At 44.0% G+C, this 21,934-nt stretch overlaps 2 protein-coding genes across 10 annotated transcripts; both read right to left on the bottom strand.

Annotated features, from left to right (window-relative positions):
• Positions 1–375: 375 nt before the first annotated feature.
• LOC124035700 (rho family-interacting cell polarization regulator 1-like) lies at positions 376–12,625 on the bottom strand. Of its 5 annotated transcripts, none has more exons than XM_046349291.1 (17): positions 12,434–12,625; positions 9,631–9,715; positions 9,188–9,305; positions 8,995–9,073; positions 8,797–8,820; positions 8,614–8,667; positions 8,246–8,395; positions 7,887–7,950; positions 7,674–7,717; positions 7,461–7,586; positions 7,041–7,189; positions 6,661–6,769; positions 4,878–5,570; positions 4,547–4,803; positions 4,199–4,301; positions 3,970–4,102; positions 376–947 (listed from the first exon to the last, which is right to left on the bottom strand). In XM_046349291.1, the coding sequence occupies exons 3-17, from the start codon at positions 9,277–9,279 to the stop codon at positions 880–882; spliced, it is 2,145 nt and encodes a 714-aa protein (XP_046205247.1). In that variant the 5' UTR covers positions 9,280–9,305; positions 9,631–9,715; positions 12,434–12,625; the 3' UTR covers positions 376–879. The 5 variants fall into 5 exon arrangements, with proteins under 5 accessions (XP_046205247.1, XP_046205249.1, XP_046205248.1 ...); XM_046349293.1 differs by having other exon boundaries at positions 4,199–4,298; XM_046349292.1 differs by having other exon boundaries at positions 12,454–12,625.
• A 1,506-nt stretch (positions 12,626–14,131) lies between these two features.
• Positions 14,132–21,708, bottom strand: LOC124035045 (inactive serine/threonine-protein kinase VRK3-like). 5 transcript variants are annotated; one of them, XM_046348450.1, is made up of 15 exons: positions 21,631–21,708; positions 20,328–20,545; positions 20,110–20,253; positions 19,879–20,001; positions 18,075–18,215; positions 17,765–17,820; positions 17,607–17,673; positions 16,482–16,566; positions 15,878–15,980; positions 15,678–15,770; positions 15,451–15,583; positions 15,221–15,341; positions 15,050–15,108; positions 14,719–14,954; positions 14,132–14,584 (listed from the first exon to the last, which is right to left on the bottom strand). In XM_046348450.1, exons 1-15 carry the CDS (start codon positions 21,699–21,701, stop codon positions 14,570–14,572), a joined length of 1,665 nt encoding a protein of 554 aa, XP_046204406.1. In that variant the 5' UTR covers positions 21,702–21,708; the 3' UTR covers positions 14,132–14,569. The 5 variants fall into 5 exon arrangements, with proteins under 5 accessions (XP_046204406.1, XP_046204411.1, XP_046204409.1 ...); XM_046348455.1 differs by having other exon boundaries at positions 14,818–14,954; XM_046348453.1 differs by lacking the exon at positions 21,631–21,708 and adding an exon at positions 21,162–21,346.
• Positions 21,709–21,934: the final 226 nt, after the last annotated feature.

Here is a 21,934-nt window from a genome sequence, read left to right as displayed (position 1 = left end):
TATTTTAGTCCAAGTAAAGCACAGTCAGTGTATATCCTATATACCTCCTTCCAATGATCAATCATTTAATTAAAGGTCAAAATAATATTGTGTAAAATTGTATGGCCTCCTCTCCATCATGACCCAGGAGAGGGCAGTACAGATTAGAAAGATGTTGAAGTCTGGAAGTCATGGACATAAAAGTGCTGCTTTTGGGTAGTGGATGCCAGCCCAGAACATTTGAGGGGTTTTGTTTAATTGTTATTAAACAATGAGAAAGTAGTCTCATAAAAGTAGTCTCATAAAGTAGTCTGAAAGTAGTCTCAAATACCATCCAATGTAGATTTACCAAAATACTTTTTTATAATACAGTTTAAAAAAAATTGAGAGCAGGCAACTTATTTGCTCAACATTATTTATTTATATGAAACAGTAAAGAATTGTATATTTTATTGTGTGCAATCTGTAAGTCATCCTAAAAATAAACAATGTATCAAAACTCTATACTCATTCATATTCTTCTCTGGTTCGTAATAAAAGTACATTTTCTTTGTGTATTTGTTAACTGACAATCCCCCTTTAACTTGAGGCACTTTCTGATTGAAGAGGCTCCATTAGACTACAGATGTCTACCTTCACTGTAAGGTGACTGTGTGCATACCTGTGGCCTTTGGATGAGTGGACAACAATAGTCAAATGTTTTCAATCACGAGTGGAGAGAGGGAAGCAAATACATTTCTGTTCATTTGCGCAATCTCCACCCACATGGCAGAAATCGCTTGTCTGATCTAGAAGGGGAGCGGAGCTCTTTGATCTGTGAAATGGTAAGGATCTCTTAGGAAAGTGGTGGGATTAGGATGGCATCCGATAATGGTCTGAGGAAGTGGCATCTCCATTATGTTAAAGGACAGTGGTGGCCATTATGCTGGGGGTGGAGCGGGGTTCCTCATCACAGGATGCCTCATCACCTGCATGAAACATAAATTCAACTTACTCTTCACCAATGACAACTCCACAATCAATACAGTGCATTCAGAAAGTTTTCCAACGCCTTGACTTTTTCCACATTTTGTTACATTAGTCATAATCTAAAATTGATAAATATTTTTTCCCCTCAATCTACACCATACCCCATAATGACAAAGCAAAAACAGGTTTAGAATTTTTTGCTAATTTATGTAAATAAGTTAATTCTGTTTATTTTAAACTTTTAATAAGTATTCAGACCCTTTGCGACATGACTCAAAATTAAGCTCAGGTGCATCCTGTTTCCACTGATCATCCTTGATGTTTTTACAACTTGGAATCCCCCTGTGGTAAATTCAATTGATTGGACATGATTTGGAAAGGCACACACCTGTCTATATAAGGTCCCACAGTTGACAGTGCATGTTACAGCAAAACCCAAGCCAAGAGGTCGAAGGAATTGTCCGCTGCATTGAAGGTCCCCAAGAACACAGTGGCCTCCATCATTCTTAAATGGAAAAAGTTTGGAACAACCAAGATTCTTTCTAGACCTGGACAAACTGTGCAATTGGGGGGAATGGCCTTGGTCAGGGAGATGACCAAGGACCCGATGGTTACTTTGACAGAGCTCCAGAGTACCTCTGTGGAGATGGGAGAAAGTTCCAGAAGGACAACCATCTCTGCAGCACTCCACCAATCAGGCCTTATGGTAAGAGTGGCCAGATGTAAGCCACTCTACAGTAAAAGGCACATGACAACCCGCTTGGAGTTTGCCAAAAGGCACCTAAAGGACACTGACCATGAGAAATAAGATTCTATGGTCTGATGAAAACAAGATTAGACTCTTCGGCCTGAATGCCAAGCGTCAAGTCTGGAGGAAACCTGGCACCATCCCTATGGTGGCAGCATCATGCTGCGGGGATGTTTTTCAGCAGCAGCAAATGGGAGACTAGTCAAGATCAAGGGAAAGATGAACAGAGCAAAGTACAGAGAGAGATCCTTGATGAAAACCTGCTCCGGACCTCAGACTGGGGCGAAGGTTCACCTTCCAACAGGACAATGACCCTATGCACACAGCCAAGACAACGCAATAGTGGCTTCGTAACAAGTCTCTGAATGTCCTTGAGTGGCCCAGCCAGAGCCTGGACATCTCTGGAGAGAACTGAAAATAGCTGTACAGCGACGCTCCCCATCGAACCTGATAGAGCTTGAGAGGATCTGTAGAGAAGAATGGAAGAAACTCCTCAAATATAGGTGTGCCAAGCTTGTTTTATTTTCATTTAACCAGGCAACCTCTATTTAACTTGTAGCGTCATACCCAAGAAGACCCGAGGCTGTAATCGCTGCCAAAGGTGCTTCAACAAAGTACTGAGTAAAGGGTCTGAATACTTATGTATTCTCAACCACACTGCACACTGCCCTAACCAATCTGGACAAGAGGAATACCTATGTGAGAATGCTGTTCATCGACTACAGCTCGGCATTCAACACCATAGTACCCTCCAAGCTCGTCATCAAGCTCGAGACCCTGGGTCTCGACCCCGCCCTGTGCAACTGGGTACTGGACTTCCTGACGGGCCGCCCCCAGGTGGTGAGGGTAGGCAACAACATCTCCTCCCCGCTGATCCTCAACACGGGGGCCCCACAAGGGTGCGTTCTGAGCCCTCTCCTGTACTCCCTGTTCACCCACAACTGCGTGGCCACGCACGCCTCCAACTCAATCATCAAGTTTGCGGACGACACAACAGTGGTAGGCTTGATTACCAACAACGACGAGACGGCCTACAGGGAGGAGGTGAGGGCCTTCGGAGTGTGGTGTCAGGAAAATAACCTCACACTCAACGTCAACAAAACTAAGGAGATGATTGTGGACTTCAGGAAACAGCAGAGGGAACACCCCCCCTATCCACATCGATGGAACAGTAGTGGAGAGGGTAGCAAGTTTTAAGTTCCTCGGCATACACATCACAGACAAACTGAATTGGTCCACTCACACAGACAGCGTCGTGAAGAAGGCGCAGCAGCACCTCTTCAACCTCAGGAGGCTGAAGAAATTCGGCTTGTCAACAAAAGCACTCACAATCTTCTTACAGATGCACAATCGAGAGCATCCTTTCGGGCTGTATCACCGCCTGGTACGGCAACTACTCCGCCCTCAACCGTAAGGCTCTCCAGAGGGTAGTGAGGTCTGCACAACGCATCACCGAGGGCAAACTACCTGCCCTCCAGGACACCTACACCACCCGATGTTACAGGAAGGCCATAAAGATCATCAAGGACATCAACCACCCGAGCCACTGCCTGTTCACCCCGCTATCATCCAGAAGGCGAGGTCAGTACAGGTGCATCCAAGCTGGGACCGAGAGACTGAAAAACAGCTTCTATCTCAAGGCCATCAGACTGTTAAACAGCCACCACTAACATTGAGTGGCTGCTGCCAACACACTGACATTGACACTGACCCAACTCCAGCCACTTTAATAATGGGAATTGATGGGAAATGATGTAAATATATCACTAGCCACTTTAACTATGCCACTTTGTTTACTTTGTCTACATACTCATCTCATATGTATATACTGTACTCGATACCATCTACTGTATGCTGCCCTGTACCATCACTCATTCATATATCCTTATCTACATATTCTTTATCCCCTTACACTGTGTATAAGACAGTAGTTTTGGAATTGTTAGTTAGATTACTTGTTGATTATTACTGCATTGTCGGAACTAGAAGCACAAGCATTTCGCTACACTCGCATTAACATCTGCTAACCATGTGTATGTGACAAATAAAATTTGATTTGATTTATATAATATTTAAGTTGTTTATTTTTAATAAATTTGTACCCCCCAAAAATAGAATAAGACTAACGTAACAACATGTGGAAAAAGTGAAAGGGTCTGAATACTTTCACAATGCACTGTATATACAAATTACACACATCTCGATCAACACCACTCCCACTTCAAATCACTCTCAAGTTAGCAGTTTCCCCTGTTTTGACCCTCCCCTCTCACCATGCTCCTGCCTGGCAGGGATGTCCTTCTCTGTAATCTGCTCCTCCTCCTTCTTGTCTTCCACATTCTCCTTTTCTTCCTCCTGCTCGTCCCTTGTCTCACTGGAGGCTTGCAGCTGCTCGCTACTCTCCTCCTACGTAAATTTTACAAGCAAACATGTCTACAGTTTAGAACACTGAAATCTAAGGCACTATTTATACATGCATACACTCATGATCATTATCATTACCTCAGAGCTGCAGTCTGCATCTAGAGGAGGACAGTCCTCATTCCGGAAGCCTTCAGGGGCCTCGACAATGATTTCTATAACATCGTCCTCACACTCATCACTACTGAGGACAGCAAAAAGGAGAATATTACAGACCACAATCTGACATACACACTCACACACAGACTCACTCTGTGTAATACAAAATATTGAGCAAACAGTTCTGTCTTATGAAATGGATATGAAGGATTTGGGCACATTCAAAGAAGTGCCCAAATGGGAGTACAGCATTAGAAAACAGCACTATGCAACTTCACCCAGTATTATACAAACTAAATCCACCATCAAGACTCAACTAAATTCACGTACCATTCCGCTTTCCAAACACTAGATGGCAGGATGAGTTCAGTTAGAGCCTGATACTTAAGAGAAGAGAATGCTGACCTATCAGCAGAGTCCCTTGTCTTGTCTTCCTTCTCATCCCTCTCCTGTACATCTTCTTCTTGTTCTTTCTCCTCTTCATCATCATCATCATCATCAAGGTCAGAGCAGTTGAGAAAATCAAAGCTCTCCAGGGCCGTCTCAACTTCCTGAGTGAAGCTGGAGGACCGACTGCGAGATCGACCCTATGGAGGAAAGAGACTTAGTACACACATCACACAATTACATGTGTACCCACACACCTGTCACATACACTCACAGTCACTGTCTCTTCTGGTTGTGTTAGCTCTTGTGGCTGGGTAGATTGGAGTCTGTGATTGTGTTCCGTGGAGGACTTTTCCTCCCTCAGTCCCTCTCCCAGTACACGGTCTGTGGGAAGAGGCTCTACTCCAGCCCTAGGCTTCTCAGCCGGCAGTGTTGAGGCCGGAGGAGCATCATCCTGATCCACTGGGGTTGAAACGCATGACTCTGGGCCCCCAGATTCAGGCAAGTCCAAGGCTTCATGCATGTCCTGGTTAGAGCAGTGAGAAGCCACATAGGAGCCTTCAAGGTCTAAGCGGGGTAGGGGTTCTGGCGTTTCAGAGGATTCAACCGATTGGTCAGACAACCTGTTAGTCGAAGCACAGTCTATGGCTCTCTCACTGATATGGCTGAGAGATCGAGAACACTTCAAATGGCCATTCAGCAGTGTACACTTCACAGAGTCTGTTTTGCCAAATCCCTTGGTGGTGCCTGGCTCCCCTTCCTCATGATTGGACGAGAGGGATGGGGTAGAGACGCTTGATTGGCGGGGGTTGAAGGAGATCTGGATAGTGGGTGTGGTCTGCAGGCTGTGAGTGGCCATCATCCTTTGTGTGTGTCCCATGGCTGGGCTGGAAGAGTCATCTGATGATTCAGAGGAGTTTGACCAGACTGTACCATTCTCCAGCTCCCCTGGTCTCCTCAATAGAGACTACAGAGAATGATAAATGAGAGAGGGAAGAGGTGGAGGCAGAGGAAGAGAGAAAGATATTAATAACAGCCAAGTCCATCTGACAAAATATGGAAAGCAAAAGTATATTTATTTCCATCTGGAAAGGAGAATTTAAATTCCTATTTTGATGACCCGGTGTTGCTGTCACACACTTATCTTGGCTAAAACACCATTAATGACATAACAATTATACCAGAACTGCACACTGAATATACACTTTAAATACAAACATGATTTTCAATATATCTGAAGGATAAAATAATCAAATTCCGTAGATGGCACTGCGTTTCAGAAAATTGCAATGATCAGACTACATGGACAAAGGCTCACTCACTGGCTAGTTCACATTTACCAAGTACAGAACACTGAAAATCATGACTTGACTACAAACCACCACACACTAACCAGACCACCATATTTCAACTACAGACAACCACACTTCTTCAACTGTATGCAGCCACACACCAACTGTGAGTGGACACGGCTGGGTGGAGAGAGCCTGTCTGCCAAGGTGTCACGGAACACCTCCAACGTTGACCAGCGTTGGCCCAGTCTGGCCCTGCTCCGAGGAGAAATGCTCTTCAGCGCGCGAGGAAGAGGGAGAAATTGGACTACTACTCAACCACTATTAAACAGCTAAGAAAACCACAGCTACATTCATACTCATTTCTGTTCTCACACATATCACTGGTACCCTCATTCACTCCACAACCAGATCGCCACTCTTCACACAACTCACTGCTATCCTCACACACTTCTCTCCTACATTTACATGGCTCACCAATACACTCACACAGTCCACAACCCGATCTTGTACGCTCACACACTCCTCTCCTACACAGCTCACTGATTCACACACCTCTACTACAATCACACACACACCACTGCTACCTGAAACAAAACAAACTAATAATAGCGAGTAGTAATCAATGGTTATAATTACATTATAATTACATCAATACAATAATACAACAATACAATATTTAGGTTTTCCAGACAATTATGAACTGCTGACTTAAGCATAGGTTAAAGTTGGGGAGAGAGGCAGGGAGGCCAAGGTATGACTCACATAAAACACCTGCTCGCGCATGGAAGGTGTGTCTGGAGGGCTCTGATTGGACAAAAAGCGCTTGGAAACCGTACTGGAGGACGAGGTCTGGTCATCTTTATCAAACGGACTGAGAGAGAGAAGGATAGTGTGTGAGAGAGCGAAAGAGGGCAATATAATTACATTAGATATGTATTTCATAGAAACAGCTGTATCATGTGTTTATTACTACTGACAAACGTATGAGTCTTAACACAAACAGTACTCTTTCTCTTCACAAATGGCCTGGTTTGGCTATCACCAATAGAATGGGGAGATAGATGGAGGTGGAACAGGGGTTGAGGTGGAGGAAGGTGAGACAGGGGGATGTGGTAAACAGGGATGATTGAGGTGAGACTGACCTCCAGTTGACCTCTAGGTTCAGTTTTACTGTCCCCAAGTCGTTGATATCCACGGCAACCGTCTGAGGCAGCGGACAGAACAGGTCGAGTGTCTCACAAGACACACTGCCAACCACCACGTGATTGGCCAAGCTCTTCAGCTCAGTCACCTTGGCAACCATAACGGACAATAAACCCCAGTTAGTTGAATGGTGGCGGTAAGTGATGTTTTTTAGGACTATTGTTAAGTTCTGGGTATTTTTGCTGTTTGTGTAGAATAATGTGATAATAACATGGCAATACAGTAATAACAGTTATTATAAACATGTTTATAATATCAATATGTTATTATAAACACAAACACATTCATCCAGAGTTAATTACAGTAAATACTGATTTGATCATAAACACTATCATGCTCCATCCAAAGGGCTTTCTCACCTTGATTGACAGGAGCTCTGTGATGAGAGGCAGGAAGACATTGTCCTCACTGTCCCACACTTGTTTACTGCTGACCTCCACACGCCCTTTCATCCGCCAGCGCTGACGCCCGTAACGCATCAGGACCTGGGGGTCAAGAGTACCATCAGTGCCTCGTGTGTGCGCATACTGCATGTGTGTATGTGTCAGTGTGTGTCCATTAGTTATTCTCACCTCATATTGGTCTCCTGCACACAACCGTGCATAGCCAACCAGACCTGCAATACAGGAGACATACAGTTACGGCACATAACATATGCTCACAGGGAGAACACTAGAATGAGAGAGAGAAAGAGAGCGAGGAGGTGGTAAGAACAGATGGGATTGAGGGCCAGAACAAATTGGTGGGAGAAGAGGGGGTAAGTGGAGGGTGAGAAAATTACTCACCTTTCATCTTGATATGAAACTCTCCCATCTGGTTCTCCAGTTCACCCTCCAGGGAACACATGTGCTGCAGAGAGACACGAGAGAGAGAGAGAGAGAGAGAGAGAGAGAGAGAGAGAGAGAGAGAGAGAGAGAGAGAACGAGTCATTCATATCAATAATATTCTGACGTTTGTTGTCAGAGCAACATGACATTGCAGTCAAACTCTTATTTCTGATAAGTTACTTATTTCAATACTTACTTTACCTTACTTTCCTTTCTGTAAACGGCTGTTTTAAACGTTAAAAGGCGCTATTGAAAGAGCGAATAGCCTTGTGCTCTAACACATCTCCCCAGTGTACCCATAAGCCCCTGCCCCTTACCTCAGTGTACTCCCTGTAGCCCCTGTTGGCCTCATTCAGGCTCTCCCGTGCCTCCTTGCTCCCTGTGGCAGAGTTAAAGGCTGCCACCATCTTGCTGGCCCCATCCCTCAGCCGCCGCTGCATACAGTAAGCATCGTACAGCTCCTCTACCTGGAATGTTACAGCAACATTACAGCTGTGCAGAAACACTATGGTGATGCAGACCTGTAAAGCTCCTTAATCTGCTACCAAAAAGTATTAGAGATGGTTATACTATAACAAAACAGAGTCTACTCTGTAGTTACAACATTATGACAACACTATGACAAATGTACGGCTAACAGGTATCTTACTGCACTGCAGATGCACACACACACTCAAAGTCATACCTTGCTGAGGTGGAACTCTAAGCGACGCATAAATCTCTCTATAGCCTTCACTTGCTGATAAAGCACAAAGATCAAAGACAAGTTATTCAGTCATTAAATCACCCCAAAATGTACATATTCATTAGTTTATTAATAGAGTTGTGAATTAATACAGTCATCTCCCCTGGTGTGATTGAAACCCACCTTATCCAACTCATACAGAGACCCCTGCAGAGAGGAAAGGAGGCATATAACAGTTAACATCACCTTGCACACAGTATTACTCGAACAGACTGTCCTAAGAAATTAAACGTCCCCTAAGTCAGAAGTTGCGGGTGGCATTGGCTAGTGTGATGATGATGGGTTAGTAGTACTGGTGTGATTGGTGGTGTGTGTTCTCACCAGACGGCCATTTCTCTTGCTCTCTCTGATCTGCTGCCCCAGGCTGTCCAGCTCCAGCTGGTGGACCTGCAGGAATGACCTGAGAACACAGCATTGTGATGTCATTTCCTGTTTCACTTTGAACCATTTCCTGTCTCGCTGTCGACCTGTCTGTTACAACAGCCAGGCCAGTTGTGTGTGTGTGTGTGCTCACTGTAGGCCTCTCCTCAGTGCAGAGTACACCTCGTCCAGCCGCTCAGGCTGAGGTATTTTAGGGGTTGGGTTCTTGGTAGAACCTGTAAACATCCTGGTTCTTTAGATGGCGCCGTGAACTTAACACAGAGAGAGAAAGATACTTTGTAATAGACATAGTGGAGTACTGAAGATTAAGAGAGAGAGAGACAACACACACACACATGCAATGGTGTTTGCTCGTTGTGGCTTCGTACTCCACAGGGGGTGAAGAGGATAAGTGACTAGTACACACACAGGCAGCCAGACACACAGACACAATGAGTAGATTTGGCTCAATGAGGAAGATAAAGTCACAGTTCACAGACACTGCAGGATGGACTTGCTTTTGTCTGTATGCCAGCAGTCAGTGTGTTACAGCATTCAGGTGTGGAGAGTGTCTATGTGTGTACATGTGTGTCTTACCTGTGGAGTTAAGGTGGACCGCCCCTACTGCATGCTGGGATGACGTAGCACGGTGGGGAGGCTTCCACAGATCCTAGGACACGTCCTGTATGTAAAGGAACAGGAGGGAAGACATTACAGGTTGCACACACACGCTCTCTTTCTCCCCTTACTCTCTACCATACTCCAACCCATAGCTTACTTTCAAAAGCATCCTTTCCTTCATTTTTTAATTTCACCTTTATTTAACCAGGTAAGCTAGTTGAGAACAAGTTCTCATGACCGTTGATGAGAAAGGACTAGATAATTGATATTGTATAAGACAAAATGCGTATGGGGAAGGAGAGCCATTTAACAGGCCATAGCCTAGCTCCCACCCACTTACTTCCCCTCCTTCCCTCAGAGCTTGTCTGCTGTGTCGTGTCCAATATTATGTGGCTGCATTGTGCATAGCTCAACAACCAACACTGACTCCAGCAAACACTTCCTCGCTCTCCTTTCCTGTTCCCCATTACCCCCCCCCCCCACCCCCAATCCTGAATACAGGAAGTCTGATGGCTGACTCTACACAGGAAATTCTACAGAGGAGCTTGGGCCAGGAATAGAAAACCATCTGTGTGCGCAAGTGTACCCATATGAGTAGGAGTGTGTGAAAGAGTGTAAAACTGCCACTCTTCCTCCTGCTCATATATTCAAGTAATTTGTTAGATTGCATGTGTGTCCACTGTATCATACGCATTACACACGAACACACACACACACACACACTACAAAATGTTCTGGTTGAAGTACTCTGGAAAAGAGAATCCAAGAACAGTCTAAACAAGCAAGAAACCAGCCACATGTACAGTCACCATGAACAGAGCCTCTCCAAGAACAGAGTGTAATAAGCATTACAGCCACCCCACAGGGTAAGTGTCTTAGCTATGATAACACAAAAGGATTAAAGGCTAAACTTGATCTTACTAGCGAAGGCCAAACCTAAATTAATACCATGGTTCAATAAATGAGCTGAGGCGAGGCTTAAACTCCACACGCCTGTAGATGAAACTGACATGACGACTCAGCAGTAGCCTACCTTTTACACGTAACACTCAAACCACTTACTACCAATTGCTATCCCAAACAGTGTTAGTTACCCTTACTCCACCCTGCATCTTTATGGTCGGGTGTTTCTGTGAGAGAGTAAGTGGCAGGCAGAGAGAGAGGGAGAGAAGGACAGATGGACAGGTAAACTAAAATCATCTTAATTTGATGCCTATTTAATGGACAATAAAATAATGCACACATCCAACCTCAACCATCACCATGGAACTGTCCAAGTGATTTCTGGTCTAAGATTGTGAAATCCTTAGACCATGCTGAATTCCAAGCGTCCAGTTTAATCCTTAATCCAAGCCGGACGCTGAGAGGATTAGCTTGGGTTAGTCAAGGTCAGGTTTAGTTTTGGATAGAGGTGTGGTTTGGGTAACAAATCTGATAAATGAAGGCAGTCTATTACATTTTATGGATTCCTTTTGTTTTTACCAGCCAACACATTCACTAACATAGACACATACACAAAACACACATACACCTCTCATCCCAGACATTTTCCTCCAAACACACAAATCCCAAAACTCAACCCCTCCAGTGCCACCTCCTGATCCAGGTGTAGACTGCAGTAGATCTACATTTGTGATGTTTATGTTTTTCTGTGTGTGTATCCCTTTCTTCACCAGTGTTAGTGAGCAGCTGATTGGATCATTAGCTATTATTACTCCTCTACAGAGGCGACTGGCACACAAAGGACAGATTGTAAGAATTAACCCACAAGGCTGAGTTTCCATAGAGCTGTTCCCACACACTCAGCAGGCCAGCGCATGAGCAGCAGGCCACTCTCTCACACACACAAACACACGAAGCCATACTCTATGGACCTTCTGCAAACCATTAAATATTTCTTGACCATCCTGCTGTAACCTACTGCAAGTCTTTTACTCCACTGTAACTTTGTAATATTTACAGGACACGGTTAGCCTTCTTTTGAAAGATCTCCCTAAAAAGGGTTTGAATTACAGATTATAGTAATAATGTAGTCAGGGAAGAGATCAATTCAATGATACCATGAGGTCATCACTGTGAGACAGTGGCCTTGCACTGTTGTGTATGTGGAGCTCTGTCAAATCCATTCTGCACTGCACAAGCAGGGCCATGCTGTCGGTTTTGACAATGGTGGCAAAAGTTACATTCTGGGTAGGGGTGATGGGGACTGGTCCCCTGCATGAATAAACTAACACAGATTATAAAGGAAGGAACATGTGGAGGGATGTAGAGAAACCCATTGACAGATTGACAGACACCCAGCGGTGTGAAAAAAAGCATTTGGAGTACTTTGGATTAGAGATTACGGGATTATCGTCAAAGACACAGACATACATGGACGACATAGGCAATGGCGAACAACTCCAAAACAGCGCATTTACGCAGCGTTTAGGATGCTCCACTGAGTTGGAACACGGCCTCAAAGTTTGCCACCCAGTAAACTGACTCGAGACAGTGTTTGTGGATGTTTTCTCCTCTGTGTCACCAAAAAATAAAAGTAGGATGTATTATCGGTCACGATTTTTTTTTAAATGACATGACTTTCAATTTGAACTAAACCAAGCCTAGTTAAAAACGTTTAGTAGCCTACCAGAACATCTACTTATGAGCACTGGCTCACACTGTCACTTTGCCACATAGCGGAAGAGTGTGAGAAAGCCGAAAATAACACTGTAAACTGTAAATTACGATATGGATGCAACCCCCACCCATTAGAAAATTAAAGGGAAATTATTCTTACAAATTGCTGTTGTTACGTACATGTCCATAGGACCCGATGTTTCAATTGCCGCTATTCCGACCGGAGCACGAGAGTCCGATGTTTCGATGTGAAAATAAAAAGGTATTAAAAAAGGTAGGCCTATCCTATTTCAGCATGGGCGCTGTCCTGCTATCCTTACTCCGACTCCCAACAATTTTTTCACTTTGTCACTGTCACTCTCTCCCATCTCCTCCTCCTCCTCCCCCTCCCCCTCTTCTCCTGGAGACGCCTCGGGGTTTAAACCCCTCCCCTAGTAAGGGGTGTGGCGTTCGGGGTAAACGGAAAAAGCACGTCGGTTTGTGACTAAATTTCCCGTTATATCTCGGGAATAGGAAGGGGAGCTGAAAATAAGTTCTCCATAAACATCGACGACGTTTCAGGATTTGCTTGCAGTGTTCTGGAGCCATCAAGCGTCGCACATACCCATCTGCACTAGGGGCCAATAGAAACAGCTTCTGGCACATATTTATTTCCTTCTCTCTCACACAGTAACACAATGTTTAATACAAGGTAGTATGGGCCATGTGTGAATATGCTATAGCCTTAATGTGTGTCCGTGCATTAATGCACTACCTCTTTTACTTCAAGTGCAGCAGAACACCTGGGTTATGTAAGTGTTTTGTGCAGGGAGGGGTGGAGAAGTCAGCCAGTCTCTCTGGGCATGGGTATAGTTCTTCCTATACTGAATTATTCAAAAGGTCTGATTAATATACTCTTCCACAGCATAAACTAGGACGCTGAAGTTTGTGATGTTTCCATGACAACAGTATGTAGTCTCTGATGCTAAATATAGAACCTTTCACATATTCTTTTCTTACACCAACATGGTGGTTCACACAGGGATCCTATTAAATGACTAGAAGGGCTATGTCATAAACCCTCAAAGTTCCAGAAAGGTGTGAACATGGCAGCTATATTGGTCAGGGAGAAATCCAAACCAGTCCAATTGGAATGAATGGCAGTAGAGGTATAATCAGGAGTTTTCTTATGCAGGAAAATAAAAGGCATGCACACAATTAACCTATATCAGCATAGAGACTGAAGAGGTAGCCTAACATCTTTATGGAACACCTAACATTTTAAATGTCATCCCTAAATGTTTATTTTCTCAGAAGAAATGTTATGGGTGGAGGGTGGAATATATGCAGAGGGCTACAAACGGAGTAAGATAACCACAGAAGTTTGAAAATGAACAGGATTTCTCTGCTTCCCCCCTTTCATGGGACTTAAAGGTTCTCTCCCTCTTATAATGAATCTGTTGCCTAACTTTTTTTCATAGCCAGCAGCCTCACAGGGAGTCCCCACCATGTAAGTGTCCTGACTTAGAAACTGTTCCCTCAGGGAGGGACCCTCTTAAACAGAGGGGTCATAAGAGATGCACCAGTCTAGAGGTGACAAGAGCATGTTGACTAGTCTGTGTTGTATGGCTCAATCTAGCCTCCATACACAGTCTTCCACCATGTTTCTCACATCACAAACATCAAGTCCTGACAGATCTGAGAAGGGGCTCAACAAGAACCTAGGGATATGAGCAGCGAATTAGTTTGTAATTGGGCCATGATAACTACTCTTCCAGATCAGTGTACTGACCCTGAGCACTCAGGGGTACACAAGAGAGTTTCACAATCGACACCAGAAACCCCAAAGAAATTAGCACATACAGATACACAGTTGAATTAATAAAAGCTCTTTAATAACAAAGTATTATCCTGATATGAAAACAATACAAAAAGTCAAATGCATATCATGAACATCTACAACACCTAACTGGAACAGTGTACATTTTTGTACTTACAATCATTACCACCCTGAACAAAGGTTCTTTGTTATGAACTGTATTATTTCATAGGTTAAACATTAACTACCCACTCACTGCCACAGCGCCAACTACTGCTGACAATAACACAGTACAGCAGTGCTCACTAACCTGGCATAACCAGGAGTTTCTGTGCACTGCACCTCCAGTGAACTTAATGAAACGCACCTTCACACGCTCCTCCTTGAGTGCAGTAAAACCACAGCAGGACCCACACCACATAGTCATGAAGTCAGCATTTTAAAAACAGCTGGCTAAAAATTCCATTAGTGAATTATCATCCCGAAGTATCGTCTTCCTCAGATCGCTTTCATCTGAAGAGAGAAAGATAAAAACAAACATTCAGACTGGTGTAGAGGTGTAAATTCGTTCAGGAGATAACCTGAACAGGCAGCAGTGTAAGGATGAGTGGTCTAACCAGTTGGAAGGGACCGGTTTCGGGTCAGACCTGCTGGGGGGGAGGGGGAGGTTCCAGGTTTCTGTGGTCATCTGACTGTTTTCTCAATGGAGCTTGGGGATAGTGTAGAGGTTGTGTGGGTGTTCTGACCTGAAGGTCAAGGGGTTGCTCCAGTGACCCTCCCAGCTTCTGCAGAGCTGCACTAAGGCCTGCCCTCAGAGCCCTGTAGTCCGGCTGGTCAGAGTACTGCAGAGCCATCACCTGAGACAGGTACACCTGCAGCGCACCTGATACATAGTACACACAGATGCATTATATCCCATGCACACACAAAATATATTATGCTGCATACAAAAATGAATCACTAGTAAACTGGACTTACTGGAGACTTTCTTCTGTCCGAAGCAGTGACTCAGGAGACCTGGAACATCCCCCATGTACCTGGATCATTAGTGAATGGTCAGGTTTGGCCACTCAAGGCTTTACCATTTTATAAATACAGAATAACATTATCATAATGGCCTTGTTGCCATAGTGAGGACCTGGCTCTCACCTCTCCTTCTCCGTGGCAACGCGGGCTGGATTGTGTGTGAGGGAGGTCCAGGGCAGTGCCCCTGTGTACCAGCGCAGCATGCAGTAGCCCAAAGCCTGCAGGTCACTACGACGAGACGGACCTAGAAGTACGATCACACACAAGTACTTATGGTTGGTTAGAGGCAACTTGTACATCCTCCACAGTATCCGAAGGACTGCAGATGATTGACAGGCCATAGGATGACTCACCTGCTCCCTTGTGAGATTCCAGGCTTATAAAATCTATGGCGCCTTCATTTGGTGTTCGGCTACCCTCACGGTACTCCACATGCCGGCCACCAGGTGAGTACCGGAAAGCATGGCAGTACCCTGCAAGGTATACCTACACACATGCATACAGGAGTAAGAACATATTAGAAGGGTCTGGCAGCTACACAAAAGTACACAAACAAACAACTATACAAACACACTCTAACCTGTGTTTGTTGTGCTGGGCTGATGTAGATGTTTTCAGCATGGATGTCTGCGTGAACATACTCATTTTCATGGATGAACTCCAACACATCCAACTGGAAGAGGAGGGAGAAAGGCAGAGTCAAACAGGAAGCACATCAGATAGGACTTCAAAATAGGATTCCCTATCAGGGCCTCAGTATGAGCCTGAGAGAGCACTCACTACTCTGCAGGCCAGCTGAAGGACCGCTTTCTCAGACAGGAGCCCCTCCCCCTCATCCATGAAAGACTGAAGAGTTTGGCCCATGCTGGAGAAAATCAAAAACCTGAAACAAAAAATATTATGTCACATGCGCAGAATACAACAGCCCTTAACCAACAATGCTTTTAGTTAAGAAAAAAAAAAGGTAAGTAAAAACATAGATGTAGAAAATAAAACAAATAATTAAACAGCAGCAGTAAAATAACAATAGCGAGTCTATATACAGTGTGTACAGGCACAGAGTCAATGTGTGGGAGCACCGGTTAGTCGAGGTAATATGAACATGTAGGTAGAGTTCAAGTGACTATGCATAGATTATAAACAGAGAATAGCAGCAGTGTAAAAGAGGGGTCTGGGTAGCCCTTTGATTAGCTGTTCAGGAGTCTTATGGCTTGAGGGTAGAAGCTGTTAAGAAGCCTTTTGGACCTCGGCTCCGGTACCGCTTGCTGTGCGGTAGCAGAGAGAACAGTCTGACTACACATTCAAAACACACATACAAAAACACACCACAAATTCCCCCATATGTACAAGCAGGCAGCAAACACACATCTCAATGTACACACACCTGTATGAGTCTGCATGGAGACCAAATCCTACACAGGAAGGAATCCCAAGGAAGTCCATCTTGGCATGCTTTATCCACTTGTCCACTAGGGGGAGACAGCATCAAAGCAGTTAGAAAGGCTCATTAGTAACTAACAGAGCCTCTACAATGTGCTTCCACCACCAGTAGTCTCGCCAGTCATACACAAACCAAACAGTTCCTCCTACTCTATACCTCAGTTTACACGTCCACCTATGGGTTCCCATCGGAGTTGCCCATTCATACGCCAGTTTGCAGCTTTGCATTAATATAAGGATGTTCCAGCCAAGTAGAGCCCAACAGGTATGAAGTACTTAAGTCAAAAATACTTTAAAGTACTACTTAAGTAGTTTTTTTGGGTATCTGTACTTTACTCTTTATATTTGACTACTTTTACTTCACTACATTCCTAAAGAAAACTATATACTTTTTACTCCATACATTTTCTTTGACACCCAAAAGTACTCGTTACATTTTCAATGCTTAGCAGGACAGGAAAATGGTCTAATTCACACACTTATCAACAGAACATCCCTGGTCATCCCTACTGCCTCTGACCTGGCGGACTCTCTAAACACATGCTTCGTTTGTAAATTATGTCTGAGTGTTGGAGCGTGCCCCTGTCTATCCGTAAATAATAAATGATCCCATCTGGTTTGCTTAATGAAAGGAATTAGAAATGGTTCATACTTTAACTTTTGACAGTTAAGTATATTTTAGCAAATACATTTACTTTTGATACTTAAGTATACTTAAAACCAAATATTTTTAGACTTCTCCTGGGTGACCTTCACTTGAGCCATTTTCAATTAAGGTATTTAAACTTTTACTCAAGTATGACAATTGGGTACTTTTTCCACCAATGCCTATGGGCTAAACATCAGTGATCTGCAAGCCCCCTCTGTGACCTGCTTATGAAAGGATTTTGTAACAATCTTGGCCTGGTATTCTTTAGAGCTTCTGTCAAATGTGTTACTGTACGGCCAGACCTACTTAAATGTGTAGATAGCTATGGTAAGAGAATGGGTAATGCAGTCAGGGGTCCGTTTAGAGCTGTAGTCAAGCTGAGGGCTGGCCAGATAACCAAAGGCAGATCTTGACACTCACCAGATGAGGGCTTGGCAGCTCTCTGCAGGAAGTTCTGCTCATTAAACATCTTCCCGTCCTTAGCCCCCTGAGAACAACATACATCACTATTCACCACATAACACTGAAGCCAACATAATCATTCTATATTAGAGAACAGTCTGTGCAGTTACACTCACTAGTTTGAGGATGTGCTTGTAGTCACTGGAATTGGCACCTTGCCCATTCTGCTGGACTGGGGAGAGATTGAAGACAAGAAAAAATAATAAGTGTCTGATTAAATCACCCTAGCCCATGTTAGACACCATCCTGTGTGAAAGTATTCTTCAATCCTGGTCCTAGGGGGTCGCACAGGGTGTTGCAGATTTTTGTTCCAGCCCAGTACTAACACACCCGAATCAGTGAATAGTCAACTAATCATCAATACGTGTTAGTGCTAGCATGGAACAAGAGCAGTACACCTTGAAGAAGAGTGCAGTGTGACCTCACCTCCATAGAACATCTCTGCATCGCTCTGACTCAACAGTTTCAACAGCCTCCATTTCCTGCCAGTTGTGTCACAAAGCTCTTCCCCTTCCTGCAGTGGCTCCACAGCACATACCCGCTTGGCCTTCTTTGCCTTCCCCTTGCCTACAGACACACAGGAACATGCATATATACAAGCACACATACAGTTGAAGTTGGAAGTTTACATACACCTTTGCCAACCAATTACATTTAAACTCAGGTCAGTTAGGATCACCACTTTATTTTAAGAATATGAAATGTCAGAATAATAGTTGAGAGAATTACTTATTTCAGCTTTTATTTCTTGCATCACATTCCCAGTGGGTCAGAAGTTTACATACACTCAATTCATTTTTGGTAAAGTTGCCTTTAAATTGTTTAAAACTTAGGTCAAACGTTTCAGGTAGCCTTCCACAAGCTTCCCACAATAAATTGGGTGAATTTTGGCCCATTCCAACTGACAGAGCTGATAACCGAGTCAGGTTTGTAGGCCTCCTTGCTCGCACATGCTTTTTCAGTTCTGCGCACAAAATGTTCTATGGGATTGAGGTCAGGGCTTTGTGATTACCACTCCAATAACTTGACTGTTGTCGTCCTTAAGCCATTTTGCCACAACTTCGGAAGTATTCTTGGGGTCATTGTCCATTTGGAAGACCCATTTGCGACCAAGCTTTAACTTCCTGACTGACGTCTTGAGATGTTGCTTCAATATATCCACCATTTTCCTACCTAATGATGCCATCTATTTTGTGATGTATACCAGTCCCTTCCACAGCAAAGCACCCCCACAACATGATGCTGCCACCCCCGTGCTTCACGGTTGGGATGGTGTTCTTCAGCTTGCAAGCCTCCCCTTTTCCGCCAAACATAATGGTCATTATGGCCAAAGAGTTCCATTTTTGTTTAATCAAACCAGAGGACATTTCTCCAAAAAGTACGATCTTTGTCCCCATGTGAAGTTGCAAAACATAGTCTGGCTTTTTTTATGGCGGCTTTGAAGCAGTGACCTTTTCCTTGCTGAGCGACCTTTCAGGTAATGTTGATATAGGGCTCGTTTTACTGTAGATATAGATACTTTTGTAACCGTTTCCTCCAGCATCTTCACAAGGTCCTTTGCTGTTGTTCTGGGATTGATTTTCACTTCTCACACCAAAGTACGTTCATCTCTAGGAGACAGAATGCGTCTCCTTCCTGAGCGGTATAACGGCTACGTGGTCCCATGGTGTTTATACTTGCGTACTATTTTTTTGTACAGGTGAACGTGGTGAACATTTGGAAAATGCTCCCAAGGATGAACCAGAGGAGGTCTATAATTTATTTTCTGATGTCTTGGCTGATTTCTTTTGATTTTCCCAAGCAAAGAGGCACTTGAAATACATCCACAGGCACAGGCACAAATGATGTCTATCAGAAGCTTCTAAAGCCATGACATCATTTTCTGGAATTTTCCAAGCTGCTTAAAGGCGCAGTCAACTTAGTGTATGTAAACTTCTGACCCATTGGAATTGTGATAGTGAATTATAAGTGAAATAATCTGTCTGTAAAAAATTGTTGGAAAAATTACTTGTGTCATGCACAAAGTAGATGTCTTAAACGACTTACCAAAATTATAGTTTGTTAACAAGAAATTTGTGGAGTGGTTGAAAAACTATTTTTAATGACTCCAACCTAAGTGTATGTAAACTTCCGACTTCAACTGTACGAGGGAGAAGGACACAAATCACGATGCCAGGCTGTTGGGAGTAATGTGTTTTGTTAGTTGTAAGTGGCTGTAGTTTAGACTTACCTGTGAAGGGGGACCCGGGGCGAGGTGAAAAGCCAGGTGAGGCGGCAAGCTCCACAGACTGTTCTTCTTTTGGGGTGAGAGCACGTCGTTTCCGTGGAGACAAAACAGATTTGTGGCTTTGATCTGCCGATAGGGAGGACAAAGCATCAATGTGACAATTACATTTCCAAAGCCCGTCAATGGCTACGATCATTACCACTGATGATAATCATACTGCCCCTGTCCCCTTACCTGCAGTATGTTTTGTGGAGGCTGTGACAGGGGGACTGGTTATACTACTAGGAGCCTCCTCACTCCAGGCCATGGGGACAGAGTTACAGGTCCTATGGAGTGAGGGACGGGTCGACACAGGGCTGGGGGTGGCACAGACGAGGCCTGTAAACAAACGAGAGATGTGACAAGTCCATATTTTAATCTCCAGGAAGAGAACCGCCCTCCCTGTCCATTACCTTCTGTGTCCCAGCCAGTCAGCTGTGCTGTGCTTGGAGTAGGACTGCTTGCATTAGCAGTCATAATTACACCATGAAGCTGAGAGACTCCAGAGGAAGCAGCCTCCACAGGTCCAGAGGGGTCCACAACACACTGCAGCTTGTCCCCACAGGAGGGGCAGAACCGGAAGCCAGGCTGTAGTTTGGTGCCACACTGGGGGCAGAAGTGGAAAAGCATCCTGGAAACACAACACGAGTTTTACAGACAGACAAGATCATGCTGTTTAACACAAACGGAGCCAGAAACTTTAGCTACACAAGGTTTTGCTCATGATTGATGACTGCTTTTGAACATTCAAGGGCAATGTAGCTAATAACATTTAGTTTACATTTTGGCTTAACTCTCAAAGCTATGAACACAACGTTGATAACTAAGTTAGTTAACTAACTTAACATAACGTCTAATCAGATGTTTAAAATCAGGAACCTAGCTAATGTAGTCATTTCCTCTGACTTGGTCAGATCTTGCCTAAAAACACAAGGTGACATTCTTTACCATACAAATCTAGATAGAAAACTAAGCTAAACGCTAACGTTGAATCTAGCTAAAGGCTCACGCTCGCTATCTCAACGGTGTTATTAGCAAAACAAGTTTAGACAGCTGCCCTCCGTCTCCTATCGCTAGCTAGCGAAATAAATTAGTCTAGCTTCAGCTTGTACTGCTCTGGTACCTTGCTCTTTGCAATCACAGGGACCTAAATCTGCCAATAAGGATTCATCCAAGGAGCTTCTTATTTCTAGCACATTGCAGAGACTCACCTTTATTGGCAGATTTAGGTCCCTGTGATTGCAAACCTGGGGAGAAGTGAAAAGCCAGGTGAGGAGGCAAGCTCTACAGACTGTTCCACTTTTGGGGTGACAGCACGTCGTTTCGGTTGAGACCCAACAGATTTGTGGCTTTGATCTGCCGATATGGAGGGTGGCGCTGTTAGTAATTACTACATGTGACCATCTGTACTTGCAGTTGACCCAATGACATCAGATAAACGTTATTTTACACGCCTCAGTGTGCTAATATATTACATGTTCTCATAAGTTAATACAAAAGAAAGCTCAATATTACGAAACATGGAACAAATGACACCACCAACTCCTCTGAACCTAGAAGACAATCTAGCCGAAAATGTAACCTTTATCATAGCCAGTGGCATCTCAGAGAAATCCGAAGTCTAATGTGCCACATTCTTGCACGTAGCCGGAAATTTTTTGATTGACTGTCATTTGACGATGACTTGGATGTATTAAAGTAGCAAATCGGACGTACTTGAGGCATATCTTGTAATATATTGTCCGCGAGAGACTTAAACCCTGAAAGTGAGTGGCGATTGATTCCATGCAATAAAGTACAACTGCAATCTAGTGGCGTATTCTGGCCACCAGATGGAGCCAGAAGGCAAGAAACTACCCATGTCAATACAAAAACGGCGTTTGAACTGGAATTTCAAGTGACAAGATGCACCGGCAATACTTGGACGATCAGCTTGTCTGCAAATGGCCTTTAATAAAGAGAATATTCAAGTTCGAACAAAGGACAGAGACCGACATTGAGTTAATATGAAGATTTATTC

The sequence above is a fragment of the Oncorhynchus gorbuscha genome, linkage group LG05 (assembly GCF_021184085.1).
Source record: "Oncorhynchus gorbuscha isolate QuinsamMale2020 ecotype Even-year linkage group LG05, OgorEven_v1.0, whole genome shotgun sequence".
Taxonomy (NCBI): domain Eukaryota; kingdom Metazoa; phylum Chordata; class Actinopteri; order Salmoniformes; family Salmonidae; genus Oncorhynchus; species Oncorhynchus gorbuscha.
The sequence above is the reverse complement of the archived record's forward strand: the minus strand, read 5'-3'. Positions and strand labels throughout refer to the sequence as shown.

Bases quoted from the DNA above. Each gene is read 5' to 3' on its own strand.
- LOC124035045 (XM_046348450.1), bottom strand. From the start codon at position 21,701: ATGGAATCAATCGCCACTCACTTTCAGGGTTTAAGTCTCTCGCGGACA. The intron at 20,546-21,630 runs GTACGTCCGATT...TTGTGTTTCCAG, and splicing joins TATTACAAGATATGCCTCAA to GATGCTTTTCCACTTCTGCC. The intron at 15,771-15,877 runs GTGAGTGCTCTC...CTCCTCTTCCAG, and splicing joins TTCAGCTGGCCTGCAGAGTA to TTGGATGTGTTGGAGTTCAT.
- LOC124035700 (XM_046349291.1), bottom strand. From the start codon at position 9,279: ATGTTTACAGGTTCTACCAAGAACCCAACCCCTAAAATACCTCAGCCT. The intron at 8,821-8,994 runs GTGAGAACACAC...TCCTCTCTGCAG, and splicing joins GCAAGAGAAATGGCCGTCTG to GGGTCTCTGTATGAGTTGGA. The intron at 8,668-8,796 runs GTGGGTTTCAAT...GTGCTTTATCAG, and splicing joins CTCTGTATGAGTTGGATAAG to CAAGTGAAGGCTATAGAGAG.